Source organism: Pavona decussata, unplaced genomic scaffold, assembly GCF_977016875.1.
Source record: "Pavona decussata unplaced genomic scaffold, jaPavDecu1.1 SCAFFOLD_122, whole genome shotgun sequence".
In the NCBI taxonomy this organism is placed as follows: Eukaryota; Metazoa; Cnidaria; class Anthozoa; order Scleractinia; family Agariciidae; genus Pavona; species Pavona decussata.
This window is the reverse complement of record NW_028145536.1, coordinates 2023951-2040000: the sequence shown is the minus strand read 5'-3', so window position 1 is coordinate 2040000 and position 16050 is coordinate 2023951. Positions and strand designations below refer to the sequence as shown.

Here is a 16050-nt window from a genome sequence, read left to right as displayed (position 1 = left end):
GGCACCTGGCTGATATGAGGAAGTTACAAGTAACAGAGTAAGTTAAAGGGGAAGTATCACGAAAATTTGATGTTATTTCAAAACCCAAAAATGTTTGCCTGACAACAGAAACAAGAAAATAGTTGTCTAGGTCTGTTATAAATTATCACCCCAATGCAAGAAAACTGTTGATTAGTGCCTCTGGCCAGAGACAGAGTAGGTCGGAATGGATTGAAACTTGAAAAATGTTAGGCTAATGTTTATCAAGTTCTCGTATTTTTGTTTCTAAAATGCGCTAGTACAAATCACGAGTCGTTCCAGTCAAGAATTGAGTTGATTTTTCTCCTCTCATTGTTCTATAATTATTTTGTAGCAAAGTGAAGGTCTTATTTCACCATTTTTAACAAAAGAGGTCAAAAACCCCATGATACTTCCCCTTTAAGAGCCATGAGATGTGCACAATGAGATGGCAGTGACAGAGCACATCAATCCTTCTTATTCCCAAAATTTGGGACAAAATTACAAGAAATTTCTATGGTCTTAAATTTCCAATTTCCAGTTTCAAGAGAAATGTTACTAAACAAGCTGCACAATAGTAAATGCATACCTCAATGGTTTTTAAAATGTCTCTGAAACTTGACCGTTGCTGCCGCAGATCTTTCTTTGCAATATGCTTGGTGCCTTCTGTAGCAAGCTCCCTTATCAGGTTACAGACACTATCACGGTCTCGGTAGCCAAAGTCTTCCTGAACGTTTCGTCCCATCTCATACATAAGTGCCAAGAGCTCTCCTGCGGCAATCCGCACACCCAGGTCATTTGACTGAAGCAGAAACATCATTCGCCTTAAATGCCTGGGGATGAAGATCAAGATTGTTATAGTGTGTTTACAATAAACATTAACAAAGTTAAAAGCACAAACTGATAGGCTCAATCAAGGAAAAGTAGAGTAGTTTGCAGCCTTCTGTCATCTATTTAGCATCAACACCACATCAACACAAGAAGTATTCATTTGTGCAGCTGTAGCTTATTTCAGCTGCTGTAGCATGAAGCAACTAGGAGTTTTACAAACCCCTCACCTTGGATGAGACGGTAGTCCATTGCAGGGTTGCCACTAGGAGTATGTTCAATGCTATCTCTTATTTTTAAGGTGGGTGGAGAAGTTAACACAAAAGTAGCCAGGGATTCTTTGCGTTTGGTGGTGTCAATGCTTCATTTTTCTGTCAAAAAAGCCAGGGTTGCCACTCATAATAACCCATGATTAATTAATCATGATTTGAACAACTGGGCCCTGAGTGCAAACCACTACATGGTCATGTCTCTATAAAAGAGTTGACTTTACTCACTTGTTAATGAGAATGACAGCTTGTCTTTCAGGTGTGACAGACAGAAGAAGCGCCCATGCCAACAGCGTGCTGTTGTAAAGTGTAACTTCATCTGCCTTGACGGTCTTCTTGTTGTCAAATATTGCTTCTAGGACAGCAGAGCATTCAAACAGTTCCTGGAAAAAGAACCAGTTACCAGAAAATTGAACTTGACCACACAATTGAAGATTTCCAAAATCACCTTCAGACGTTAGGTTACAACAGACAACAAAGAAAAACAATATTGTGCAAAATCACCTTGAAGGGGATATAATAAATTAAAATATTATCAGCCAATGCGGTTAGCTAATAGTTACCGCTTCTTTGAACAACCAGGGCTAGGTTTAAAATTATCTAATTATAGCTGTTTTTAATAAAATAGTCAAATGTTTCCTGTATTCAGTAGACTCTTGCTACATGTACCTTGAACACTCAAATGAAACAATATTTATTTTAAGAAAGTAGGATTCAATATTGCAAGTAATAAAAAGAGTTCATTTGGGGAAACTTGTGTAAAGTCAGTTTCCGTTTTTTTGGTGTTTTTTTGTACACAGTTAGGAATTTCATAGCACATGCTTTGGCACAGTGTAATACATGTATGGTCTCATAGTCGTTGTTGCTTCACACATTAATTTTACCCTCTAAAATGTATTCTGTCAATTAGTTTATTGTCTTTGAAGAGCCTCAAAAGGAAAGTAAAAAAAAGAGTACCAGTATGTATACAGTATATCAACATAACAAATAACTACTGTATAAATGGTGTCAACTAAACAGCATCAAACAAGTTCCTACTCAGAACAATGCAGGTTTGACTTACATCATGATCTTCACTGGCAATGAAACAGCACAATGCGAGAGCTGTAGCACACTACAAACAAACAAAATATTACATCAACAACAAGACCTATACTATAACATTATATAAACAAAAAACTCAATGCTATTTTACTTCTAACATTACTCAAATTCTTCACAGATCTGAAATCATTTTAAGATTTATATTAGCCTCCAAACGACAGACTGGTAAAAATGCAGTGTTCGCTAGTAGGTTTTGTGCTTTTGCTAGTAAAATCAGACCTGTTACAAGTCACTGGACTAGTGAGCGATGAGTTAATCTCCAGCTCTGCTATAGATTATACCTGATGAAATGTGTTTGAGGAGGGTGGGTAGTTATCCCTCATTTGTGTGCACTGGTTTAAAATACAGATAATTAACGTGTATTTCTCTATGGTGTTCTCCTGGATGTTGAGCCTTGTTATGGCAGATATGCTTGGATGTCCTGGTGACTCCAGAGCTGTGATAGTCAGAGCCCTGTGTTCCTGGCAGGTCTAATGATACCTGCTGGAGAGGGTCTTGACAAAAACAACACCCTGCTCCTCCGGGTTGGGGGTTGTGCATAAGGCCAGCAACCCTACCATGTAAAAACAATTTATGCAACAGAAACACCAAAAACAAATCCACAGATTTCACACCACCTGGGAAAAGAAGGGCCTTCATCATGATGGCACATGATGGGCTGCAGCAAAGACTGAAAGGAAGCTTCACTGTACAATGCTGACTACTCTTATGTCTACCATCTCCCAACAGTATGGATTTTGACCTGTTTTGTGCTTAAATGTATCTAGAGTTTGACAATTTTTTATACTCAAGTTGTGACTAGGAAGGAAGGAAACATCGCTAAAAGTTACTGACAAATACTTACACTAGCTCTGGCAGCTGATCCCGCTGTCTGATCTTGAATGACAGTGATCAAGTGAGGTTTGAGCGTTTTGAACACAGCTTCGCTTTCTGATCCTGCTCCAAGCTGAACACACAGTAGCACGGCAATGGATGACCCCAACACTCGATCCTCCTTAGAGCCTATTAACAAAGACAACTCGTTATTTACTTGTTCTCTACTAGGCTTTATCAAACAGACCATGCAACAATTAACCAACATAAAAGGCATAACCAAGACTTAAAACCAAAAAGTTACAGTTTACAAAAAAAAAAAAACTTTTTTCTACACAGAAGTAAATGAATAAAGATATCAGAGTGCTCTTTGGAAGACACTTAGCTCTGCAGATACTGAAACTTGGCACTATACATAGAATTGCTACCCCCAAGATGGGATGCTAGTCCATTCCTCTCCTACATATTGCTTGGTTATGCCCAGTGCAGACATGTACCATCCACATACTGTAACAAGTGGTACATGGTTGTTTGACTGGTATACATGTAGCATCTAAATTTTGTTCCAAGACAAATTTCAATATCAGACAAGGCAAAATCTCAGAGTACTAATGAAACAATTCATCTGTTAGGAATTTGCCTGAGGAAACAACAGAGTGCAACGATTAGACGTGGACCACTTATCAATTGAAAGTCAGAGATACCAACTGCCTGAACAACACCCTTGAACCCAAACCAACCAATCAGTAAGCAACATGACTGAAGTATCAATAGTAAAGCCGCCGTTACACTTTGAAACTTTTAGCTGAAACTTGTGTGCAACGGCGCTACGAAACAAGTTTCAGCAGGCATTGCGCCGTGCAACATGGTCTGTTTCGTAAAACTTTTCGAACTTCCGCTGCGAGACAAGTTTCACGAAAAGTAGAACCGCTTTCTACTTCTGCAACGGCTCGCAACGGTCGCTGTGGTGAAAAAACAAGAGTTTCACCGTGTAACACCACTTCGTGAAACTGGTCTCGTTTGCCGTTGCACACAAGTTTCAGCTAAAAGTTTCAACGTGTAACAGCGGCTTAAGAACTTGCCTCTTTTCACACATCTCTCAATACAGTCGACTATGGTGTCCTTTCTGAAAGGATAAAGAAAATTCATAAACAAAAAGGGACAAAAAAGATGTCACATACTACACATATATAACATATTACATTTGTTTCAAAGAACACAGTTTGTGCATGGCAAAATGTATCTATGTTAGCATCTGACAAGAGACAACATGATTTGCATGTACTGCACATTGTCAACAGATACCCTGATAAAGATGCCAGAATAACAGGATTCTTACAGAAAAAACCTATAAGGAGTTTGCCGTCACTTTGTAATCCCAATAGGCAAATCATACCAAAATCCAAGTTCAAATTCAGTGAGTTTCATTTCACTGATTTGCTACTGCAGTAACTGCATATTTTTGTCACTTTCAGGGCTGTCATTAAGTTTTTAGTCACATGTGGCATTAAGCTTCTCACCCGTAACAATCTTCTTAATTTCTGAGTAAAATGACCCTTTAACCATCAAGATCAGCCGTAACATCAAGGTTCTTTGAAGGTTATTCAGCCGTAACAGGTGTTACGGGTTACGGCCCTTAATGACAGCTCTGACTTTTCAAAATTTTACATTCATTTGTCAATTTTTGCATACCAGGGCTATTGTTATGACCCCTTAACAACCATGAAAAAAGGAATGAGGAGAGGGGCACCAGTGCTTTAGGTTTCAGGCAGTCTGGAGTCACTTCATGTAGCACATACTTATGTTGTTCAATTTGTACAAATACTTCATATAATAATTGAAGGGCTGGGAGCATAACCGACCTATGTCGAATTTCAGCCCGTTTTTCGATGTAGCGCGGATTTGCCCAAACTTTTGCATGTGAACTACAAATTCGATTGAAAACCATTGTCCAGTAATTTTTTTTCACGCCGATTTGTGTTTCGTATTAATGCCATTGAGAAATTTTACCATCTTGTAAAGATATATCATTAACATTATAGACACTGGATGACCAAAAGGACAATGCACAGAGGATTAAATACTTGTATTCAATATACACTCGTTGTCTTTGAAACACGGCACACGAAAGCGGTCTTTTTCGCGGGAGCAAGGAAAAGAATGCTGTCACGCTTTTATTTGATTCTGTTACAAACTACTACGTGCGTGATAGGAATGTCAGAAATGTAAACAGTTACATTCTCCAAGAGAAAATGTGTCCATTTCCTGGCATAAAATCCAGCTTTGACCCGTTTGTCGACATATCACTCTTGATACCGCAAAATACTAGTATTCTACACGATTAACAGGAAGACATGTAGCCATTTCAACAATTAACAACGATTAACAACGATTAACGGCAGTTCTATTAAAAGGTACTGACTATCTATTCTTTTCACGAACAGTCGGTGTTAACCGTTGAAAATCTATGTTAATCGTACTTTTATTAAATCATTGCCTTGAAATTGTAAAGTTAATCGTTACATACCGAATTTCAAGCCTGGCAAACCACAACTAAGGCGTGCAAAACACCTTGCACAATTGAAAAATTCGCTACGGCACAGTCATCACTACCAAGGAGGGATTCTTTGGACAACATTTCGACCAGTTCCTGTGAACTGCATTCGTTAATTTCATAACTTTTCAAAGATCCATTGATGTCGGGTGTTTACAAACTTCACCAAACAAAAGCGAAACCAACTAGTCAGTATGATACGCAAGTTGTTTATCCCGACTGCCTTGATCTATTTTGGGCTTGTTACAACCCGCAAAAGCAAACCATGATATCATCACAAACGTTACTTATAGAAACAACAACTGGTGCGACTAAACATGGCTCGTGGACAGTGGACACTTTTAGGCTACCGATAATTTGGAAAATGAGTCTGATGTGGGCAAAACCTATAAAAAACATTTGCCTTCCAAGCGCGTTCACTTACAGACAAGCAAACTACCAAGTCCCCCTCCCCCTCCCCCTGACTCAATGTTGTCTTTTGGGTCACGAACAGTTTCTTGGCAAGCATCACTTCCCACATCAACATTGCATAAGGGGGAGGGGGGGAAGGAGAAGTGACTGTGGTAGAATTATGAAGGGAGAAACAGTTTACAAGTGAGTGGTTTTTTGGCTGTCTGTGTTTGGTTGTCATTGCATAGGGGGAGGGGGTGGGAGGGAGAAGTAAGCAAGTGGTTTTTGTTCTGTTTGTGTTTGGTTTTCTCAAGGAGTTTTGTCCACGATTGTAAAACTGCGAAATGTTTTCAAAACCAGGGAGAGCCAAAATTCGGACAAATCCGTGCGAAATCGAAAGCCGCGCTAAAATTCGACATAAGTCGGTTATGCTCTCAGACCTTCAATTATGAAGTATTTGTTAAAGTACTGCATTGACACACACATGGCAAAGTTTTTTTTTAGCCCATTCTTGAGAGCCAGTAAAAGTGCATTGAGTTGCATGTATTTACAGAGAGAGTGTGAACTGTAGCTATCCATTCACTTGCAATTGCAGTAGCTACATGTAGCTGGCACAACACAATAGGACTTTGGCACTTTTACCACCCTACCCTCCCTAGTACTTCTTTTGGCATCTTGTATTCATTTTCGTTTTTGAATAGCCATGTATATGTTTCCTGTTTAATTCACTAGCACATGTGTTTTGCTTTCAGTTCTGTTATTAATGTGAAGTGTTATTAGTTTTATTTTCCTATTTAGATTTGTTGTTGTGAAATTAGGATTAGTCATTTTGTCATGAATAGAGGCTGTCTTAGACCCAACTTTACCTACTACATGCCCTATCATTTAGCTTAATGGGACAGAACTAATGTCACAGGTGATTTTTGCTGTTGTTGTAAAGTGTGACCCAAATCTCAAATATGACAGCCCTGTGTGCTATTTCAATGTTACCTGTCAGAAAGAAATCCATTGATAATTCTGGACTTTAAAGCTTTCTGGATGGCAAACAACGCACATTGCCTGCCATGGGCACTGCAATAAAAATAAGGATATGTTTAATTAAACAGCGACCTAAATGCCTTAACTTGTGTAGCTTAGGTGCAAAGTGTCTGTGAGCCTATAACCTCTCTGAGAAGGTACTGACAGATCTCTGATGCTTACAGTGTAAGTGACTGACAAACTGTCTAAAGGTATTTCTACTCCATTGCAGATTAGATGCTGGTTCATTACAACTGCAAGCTAGTATTTTAACAGGTGTTCCAACAGTTTCTAGGTAAAAATCCGTACATATTTATGACATGGTTCCAATTTTTTTTTTTGGTTTTTAAATTTTCAAACCGGTTTGATTTTTATTATCCTTTGTCTCAGATTATGGAGATGAATACTGCACAAAGGAAAATAAAAATTTAACAGGTTTGAAAAATTTTAAACCACAACATGTATGCTTGCTTTGGAAAGATAACATGGAATAAGATACAAGACAAGATATCTGGAACTAGAACTCAAATCACAAATCCTCTGACCTTAAGGAACATAACAATAGAGAGCTTAGGCAACAGGACAGTAAAAAATATCCTTTAACAAAAAGACCGCCATTTATTTATTTATTTTTATTTATTATTTATTTCTACTTATTTCATGCACATTTGTCCATTTAAATCACGGGCTTCTGGTTGTTAAAAACAGTAAACACAATCAGGGGAAGGCAATTAAAACGGGTTGCTTTAAAATGCATGAGGGATTCGGTGTAACACTGATCACAGTAAGGACATTTTACTGTCCTCTTTTCTCTGCCATCCTGTCGTGTAAATTTGCTAATATTGGCATCATTGGTCTATATCAGATCAAGGTTAGAGTAGAAATGATGGCCTTCCGCTAATCACATTTTGGTTGGGGTACAAAGACAGTGAACCTAGTAATGATGCTACAGCAGACAGTTCTGCTGACTGGCTGCGGTTTGATAGTATGGTTACAAACTACCGTATTCTGAGCTGACTTCAATGAATTGAGCACTACCACCCTTATGTTCCCCAAGCTGACACCTGAAGACAAAAACTTGGTCCAGGTGTTTATCATTATAATTCAGAATCTCTGTTGGGTGAAAAAGCTTGACACTAAGTGACGACTCCTGAGAAATTAACTCTTTGCATTTCTCATTTGGAATTGGTAATCGGACTGAAGGTAAGCTTGAGGATAAAATTTATTTCAAACACTTTTCAATACACCATGAGATTTAGAGTCTTTCTTGTGAGACTAAACAAATTGATAAAAAAATGGTGTTATTCCTAGCAAACTGGCTGCAGGACTGCATAAATAGTGCACTCTTAGAGGAACTTTGCGCTAGATAGTGTTTACCACATCACACAGGATTAAAATTGCCTGGTTATATACAGGCATCATTTAGTTCTTATGAAAGCAACTTTCCCTCATAATGATTTTTGCCTATGTAAATCCATGTGTACAAATTTGTGTCTCTCTCAATCAATGTGTACAAATGTAATGGACCATGACACTGAGCTGCGGAATTTTACAATGCAGTATATTTGTTTCAGGGAAATTCCCTTGCCCACTCTACCGGCGTCTATTTTCTGATATGATGTAAATTACTCTAGAAAATGATGATTCTGTTTACAAAACAATCAGAGGCATCAATACTGCTGAGCTAAGCTAATTGTTGCGACCTTGACAGTGCAAACTAAAAATAGTTTATTCAACGGTTCAGCTATTATTTTCATGCAATATCGAACTGTGATGCAATGTTATTATCGAAATGCACAAGAAAAATAAGAAGAGGTGATCCAGTTTTTAGCCTGTAACTTTCGAAAATGACAAAGAACACTTCCAGTGACCATTAAAGTAAAAGAAGTATAATCGAAATTGTTTTCATTTCTTGGGTAGAAAGCAAAATATTTTTTATTGTTGTTGCTGTTGTTGTTATATCTACGAGCGAGGCGCAACAGTGTAACACTCTACAACAACATTATCACGTGTAATATGCGCTCCGAAGTCCGATAACCGTAAACAAAAACGTTAATTGAAAACAGAAAAATGTTAAAAGCAATAAGAAAACCAAGACTGTGACTTTACTTGGCCCTTCGATCAAGTGAACCGAGAGTTCGAAGAGAAAGGAATCGAGCGGATGAAATATACCAGTCTCGTTCGATTACCTTTTTTGTGTCGCTCCGTCGATGTTTTCTGCTAAAACCTGCTCAAAATCGTCTTCAATGTCTTCCTCTACTCCTTCATCGATGCCATCAGCTGTTAAAAAAACAAAACGAAATAAAAAAGACGCTGTAGGAAAAACTAACTATAATTTAAATGGGTTTCTTGGAAGCTTAAACTTATCACGTGTCGACAGCAGACAAACCCTTCCTACCTTCGTCTCCACTATGGGTTCCTGGTGTCGATGAATAGCTAGCTACACTTTGTGTTTCCATCTCCTCATCACCGCTTTCCTCGTCTCCTCTTCGACCTGAAAACGAAGTAAATACACGGAGCAAAAGATTAAATTGGCGAAGATCACACAAAAGCGACGGAAAACCAACTGGATGAATGAATAGAGAATGGCGCGTAACCATTGTACACAGAAATCAACACCACCATTCTGTGCACAAAAATACAAAAAAAAAAAAAAACGGGCACAGAAAAGCAACTTCCTTACCTACGATTCTTGCCAAACTTTCAGTAAATATTCTTAGGGCACTAACATGAGAATCAGTGTTTGAAACAGACATAAAAACCGCCAAGATTACCTTTCTTTCGAGGTTGTTGGCCGCGTTTCCCTCTCGTTTTGCCCTTCGAGTCTCCCTTAGGCATGGTTGTTTTCAAGAATCAAACGATAAAACTTGTTCCTAGTGTGTTATTTCAAGACACAAAACGTTTTCTTTCGTATACTTCTTCTTTTTCTGGCGATGAAACAATAGCTAGAGGTGTTTTTAGGTTGAAACCTCCGAAAATTCATTGGGAGAAGAATCTCGTACACCTTTACCCAACAAGTGGGAAGAAGAAATGCCGGCGATGACGTAAAGATCGAGAAGAAAACGTGATCGATGGCAAGCCTCTATGATATCCTCAGGGAGGGGACGGAGAGTGGAGTATTCCTTTCACCCTTCGACAGCAGAAATGCTATCATTTTTTATCAATAAAAGCGTATTTCTTTTACATGTAAATTTTACTGAACAAAAAAAATAAATAATTCAAGTAATATAGTCTTGCCTTGCCTCGCGAAAGGAAAAACAGGACAACATCTCCTATACTCACGGGGTACCCCAAGGTAAAAATAAATGGCCTTCATCATTGCGGTTTTTCGCCCCAGTACCACGCGGTTTGGGTGGTTGACGAAAAAAGATTTGATTGAAAGCGAAGAACTTATCGCACAGAACGCACTGGAAAAATTAGCTTGCCCCCTTCATCTGGGGCGATTATGTTGACTTAAAATGAACGGTAAGAGCTTAAATAAATGTACGTTTGATTGCAATCAGTTATTCCGCATTAGTCAGAAGGTTTTAAGCATTATAAACAGTCTTATGGGCCGCCATGATAGGATTTGGTACGTGGCACTTGAGATATGGAAATTCACATTTCATAAACGTCTTCTTTTTATCGGAATTTGAAGTTTGTCCGTTTTTAGTGATCTGTCTCTCAACTTGCATGAGATCAAAGCAGGTTTTCCAGGTATTTTCTGTCAATAGATAGATCTGTATAGTTTATATCTTCAATTAGTTCAAATGCAAATAAGCTTATTTCCTAGTTATGTTTACACTGTGTTTGTTGTGATTACAGTATATATGTGAGTTCCTTGATTTTTTTCATTAGTACCAATTACAGAATAATATCATTATCTGTAAAATGATTTTCTTCCTCTTCAAATATGAGCATCTGGGTTACTGGGTAGAGTCACTGAAAATTCAGACTGGTTTTATGATAATTTTATACACTTAATGTATGGTTCTGAGGGAAATGTTATGTTTATAATGTTTATTTGTGCTTTTTTTCTATTTACATGGAAACAGATAGCTTTGTTTTCCCGAGAGTCCTGACTCGAGGGAAAACAAAACTAACTAGTTTCCTGAGAGACCATACATTAAGTGCTTTGTTATATATTTAGCAGGACTTTCCCTTGAACAATCACATCAAAACAAACAACTGAGAGGGCAACAACTGGGGAATTGTATCCCGGTCAGGATACATTTGTATTTGATCAGGGGAATGTGACCAAGAATCAACCAATCACAGTACTTGTTTTGTTGAGTGAAAGTCTAGGTATATAACAGCAGCTTTTATTTATTATTTATTCTCAGTTAGTACACGCGGTGTGATTGGTCAATTTTGTAGGCTGTATTTCACTGTACGGCCTGCTAAATTTGAAAGTTGTTCCTTTTCCACATGCCCAATAAACCTTAGAGATATAAGAAATATCTTACTTACCTCGTTTTCTCAGTCGGTACTGTAAGTTACGGATCCTAGTTTTTTCCAGTTGATTTGTGGCCTGTGCGCTTCACATTTGGGCCATAAATATCAACGGGAAAGAACTTGACTTGACCTCACGGTTTGACTGTAGTAATTCATTTTTCGGAGTAGAATGTAAGAAGTTGGCCTGTATCCATAAGATCATTTCTTTTCAGTCTGCAGACATGAGAATCCTTGTATAAGTTTTATAATGCACGAGAATTGGCAGGTATAGGAGCCTTGATGGCCGTCAAGGGAAAAAAATAACAAAGGGGTAGATACCGAGGGGAGGGGTTACTCAGGTATATTAATAATAGGAAGGAACAAATGAGGCCAAATTTTTAGGCCGAAAAATTCCTGGTGTGGGCTAAAACTAGACCTCAAAAACAGTCCAACAGTACAGAATTATAATCACAAAGGTTGTGCCTTGAAGTGGCATTGTAAGGGAGGTGTTAAATTGTGGTGAGGGAAAGAGGTTTGGAACATTCATTTTTGCTTATTGATCTAGAAATTGAAACATTTATTCTTATGACCAAAAGATTGGGCTTTCATCATCCTCAGGGACCCAGGTAAAGTCGAAACAGACAGGGAAACATTCAACAAAGTAAAAATAATTTTCTCCTGCCCATTTTGACTTTTTCCTAATCCCCAGGGTAGCTAGCTATCTGCCCTGGGTGTAATCAAGGATGGGCTTTCCGTAACAGAGAATGCCAGCAAGTACAAAACTCAAGTCTTGTGTCTAGCAATTTCGTGATTCTATTAAGCTTATATTAATAATATTTAGCACGTGCCGGCTGGGTATTGTTGGTATCTGGTCACCTTGCCATCAGGGAGTCTTGCCACCAACGAACTCGCCACCAAGCGAAGTCTTCTCGCCACCAACGATGCACTTAATTAATCTAACGCTAAACCACAACACGAAGCTATGGAAATTTGTTTTACTTTATTTTGTTGAATAACCCACATACTGAGCGTGACGTGGACTCGTGTTGTGTTGTAATGTAGTGTTGGACTTTGTATAACCCATCTTGTTCTAAACAGCAACAACAATAAGATGGTTGCAATCTATGGAATAATAGAAATTAGCATACCTCAGTGACCGACTATCGCGTAACGCGCAATCTGATTGGCTACGCAGGTGCTGTCTATCGATCGATAGACGGCAGTTTGTCAGAGTGCACGTGATTTAGCATGCATCATTGCTCAAATATATCAAAATTTATGAAATAAAAAGATTTTTTGCTTCATAGATCGATCACTGAGGTATGCTTAAACAATTAGACGGCTTGCTCTCGGTTTCTATCGCCTTTGATAGTTAGCTTGGGGCTTTGCCCCTCGCCAACTATCAGCCGATAGAAACCTCGAGCTCGCGGTCTAATTGTTAAGTATAACACTAGTATTTCGCTGAAGGTCATAATTTGCATACAGACAAGCAAATTGATGGAATAGTCACCCAAACAGCTAATTATCCTTGACTTATTTATTCTATTTTATCTCCTCGTTGGTGGTTGGTGGCGAGTGGTGATGAATTTGTTGGTGGCGAGGTCGTTTTGTGGTGGCGAGTTGGTTGATGGCGAGACTCCCTGGTGGCGAGGTGACCACAATTCATATTGTTACATGTAGCTTCCATGAGAGTACTTAAGTTTGGCATCACTACATTGCATTTTTGAAATTATGAGATTTGGTTAATTTTTCTGAAAGAGCATCATGATGACAAATGTCTACCTGCCCAAAATCCCATAATTTCAAAAATTTAGTTTTTGTGAATTCATCACTTTAGGACTCTATAAAAGACCACTACCAGTCTCTTTACACAGCCAGAAAATATAATTACAGTCAAGTTTTTTACAGCAACACTTCAGAGATTTCAGTGGTTTCCATTTGAAGTGATTGTTGTGTTGTTTATCAAGTCTCCAAAATGTTACAGTACGACGTGCCTTACCATGACCCCCCAACAAACTTTTTTACCCAGTTAGCCAACCATAAAAAAAACATTGGAACATTGTGCCATTTTTGTAATTTCAGAAAACTTCGCAATCACAGACAAGCAGTGTATTTAATAATAACCGATGGGAGCGAAGATTTATTAAGCTTATATTTTTGTTGATGTGTCATTTGTTTGTCAACCGAGGCCATGCGGTCGATGTGTGACTTTTTGGGTTTGAGCCTTTGTGAGCTGAGTGTTTTGAAGTTTGCCTTTGAGAGAAAAAAGACCAGTACTGCCATACTGACAGTAGTTTTGTTTCTGTTTTCTTTGACAGTGTACTCTCTTGATGGTCTGTTGGTTGTAGCCCTGTTGGTGGTCTGCACTTGTGCCTACATAACAAAAGTGCCGAGATTAAAGTCGTTTTTTCTATCAGAAAAGAAGGGTTTCTTTGGAGTGTTTTATAAAGGTAACTTGCTATGATAATTACTTTTTTTATTTTACGGATATTTCAAAAGCCATGTGTGAAATCGTGTTATGTCAAATTGTAGGTTGTTCTTGTTATTATTTGTTACTCAGATTTGACACATCTACAGAGAGTCAGATTAAATTTATGCAAGCCATACAGAAATTACATCACATAAGCTTGTCTTACAAGCACCATGTTATCTTGTTCTTTTCAAATCATCAATAAATTGCCGTTGATGCAGAATGATAATCCTCTCCACTTTGATCACAATTCCCTACCATTTCTTCCCAGTTTACCCATCAAACAGTGTTGGTATCGAGGATGTTCAGTAACCGTTTTTATAAATTGTTTTCTTTGCCCTCAGCTGCTGTGATTGGAATTCGTCTACACTGGGCAGTGGCTCTATCTTGTCTTTTAATGGCATTGTATGTTCTCATCCTAAAATAATGGAATTTAACAAGACTACATGGCTAGTTAGCTGTACATCAAGGACTAGATCACATTTCCATGGAATCACTGTGTGGAGCATAGTAACAAATTGCATCCTTTTGTCAAGTGGGACAAGTTGTCGTGGCTTTGCTTAATGAAAGGCTTGATCTGGAATTGTATTCTAAAAGTCTTATACTTAACAGACAATAGTTTTAAGGTTATTTAAAGTCAAGGCCTTTGAATAAAATAGATGTAGAACTAAAGAACCTTTAGTCATGTGTAAATAGTGTGTAAGCTACCTTGGATCCAGTAAGCAGAGGGAGGGGAGGGTAAAGAATTCTTCTTGCAGTGGAGATGAAGGCCATATTAATATCTGGCATGTTAATAGACATTGCATGGTGTTGCAGAAACTATCATGTTTGAGTGCATGATTGTTAGTTGGGGTCTTTTATTTTACTTTAATATGGTTACCACATCACTTCAAACTGGGAAATTGTTATAAAATTGAATTCAACCAGGTTTTTTAAATCCAGCCTTTTAAGTTAACAGCATGGTTAGGGTGAGATGCTTTAGTTATCTGTTGAGAATTGTAGGACTAAAATGTCTGGGAAGTCTGAAAGTTGCTACTGGTGAATAATTTTTTTAATTAAAACAATGAATGTGCCTGCTTATCATGAGTTTTGATGCAGTCTAGTCTTTTCTCACACACATGGGTCGGGTTAATTTTCAGATTATTTTTTGCTGTATTTCAAGTCAGTACAGAGATTCATTCCAGTTATTAAATTTAGAGGTTTTATTGTATACATACTGCAGTAGCCTACATGCATGTTAAATCAAACATTTAGGCAATTAAGCTATATAACTTGTATATTATTGTTTATTTAAATTGTATTATGTCAGTCAATCACAGCAGAGCCCACCCACTCCTATCCCCCACCCCAGGGGCATTTTCTCACCTTGTCTTGTGTGGAGGTCAAGCTAGTTATCTACCTCACACATTTTATGGTGTTGTGATTTTTACATGTGTGTGATTTTACACCAGTAACAATTAAATTTCTTAAGAAAGAGGAGAAAAGTCACCAAGCTACTGGATGGAGTTCATAAAGAGATTTGATCCCAGATTCATGTTTAGAAAGAATCAGGCCTCAAGACGAATGTTGACAATAATATTAGCACTTCGTTGTACGTTAGTTTGTTGTGAGGTGTGTGAGTGAGCCCATTGTTGAAAGATTTGACATCTTTTTTACTGTACCATGGGTCATTTGATCAGCTCTTCCCAGAGCATTTACCAATCAAAAGATATTCATGCCCATGGATTTGCTGTTGGGGGAGGTGGGGGATTCTGCCAGAACTGACTGTGGTACATAAATAATCTTAGCGTATTACTGTCAGTAATAAAATTTGTGAGAGTTTCAGGTACAGTTTATTGCTGGTTTAGATTCTACTTTGTGAGACATAATTAGGGTTTTAAGCAGTGTTTTTTTTTTTTGTTTTTTTTTTAAGTTCAACATTAGTTTACTCAAGAAAGTTTTATTTTATTTTATTAGCTTCGCCTATTACATGATGCAGAAAAATAAAGGAATAAGTATAAGCCGAAACAAGGAATAATAAATGCTAAATTAGGCAGGGATACCACAACAGTGGTTAGCCAATTACAGTGGTTTTATACAGGGGGGCACTACTGCGAGGTCCAAATCCTCACCCTTTTCAGGCCCGTAGCAGGGGGAGGGGTAGGGGGGGGGGGGGGGCTTGAGCCCCCCCAGAATTTTTGGAAGTTAAAAAACAA

At 38.1% G+C, this 16050-nt stretch overlaps 2 protein-coding genes across 2 annotated transcripts in view; one reads left to right on the top strand and one right to left on the bottom strand.

Moving 5' to 3' along the window:
- Positions 1 to 10018, bottom strand: part of LOC146469612 (interferon-related developmental regulator 1-like) — a 10825-nt gene extending 807 nt beyond the window's left edge. The window contains exons 1-9 of the mRNA XM_085123256.1: positions 9747 to 10018; positions 9371 to 9466; positions 9162 to 9252; positions 6946 to 7026; positions 4094 to 4137; positions 3043 to 3200; positions 2158 to 2208; positions 1323 to 1477; positions 587 to 830 (exon numbers count right to left, since the gene is read on the bottom strand). Of these exons, the coding sequence (XP_084979382.1) occupies positions 587 to 830; positions 1323 to 1477; positions 2158 to 2208; positions 3043 to 3200; positions 4094 to 4137; positions 6946 to 7026; positions 9162 to 9252; positions 9371 to 9466; positions 9747 to 9810 (984 nt within the window). The 5' untranslated portion in view covers positions 9811 to 10018. The remainder of the gene's footprint in view (positions 1 to 586; positions 831 to 1322; positions 1478 to 2157; positions 2209 to 3042; positions 3201 to 4093; positions 4138 to 6945; positions 7027 to 9161; positions 9253 to 9370; positions 9467 to 9746) is intronic.
- A 275-nt stretch (positions 10019 to 10293) lies between these two features.
- LOC146469611 (protein kish-B-like) lies at positions 10294 to 15679 on the top strand. Its single transcript, XM_085123257.1, has 3 exons — positions 10294 to 10437; positions 13704 to 13835; positions 14200 to 15679. Exons 1-3 carry the CDS (start codon positions 10431 to 10433, stop codon positions 14280 to 14282), a joined length of 222 nt encoding a protein of 73 aa, XP_084979383.1. The 5' UTR covers positions 10294 to 10430; the 3' UTR covers positions 14283 to 15679.
- Positions 15680 to 16050: the final 371 nt, after the last annotated feature.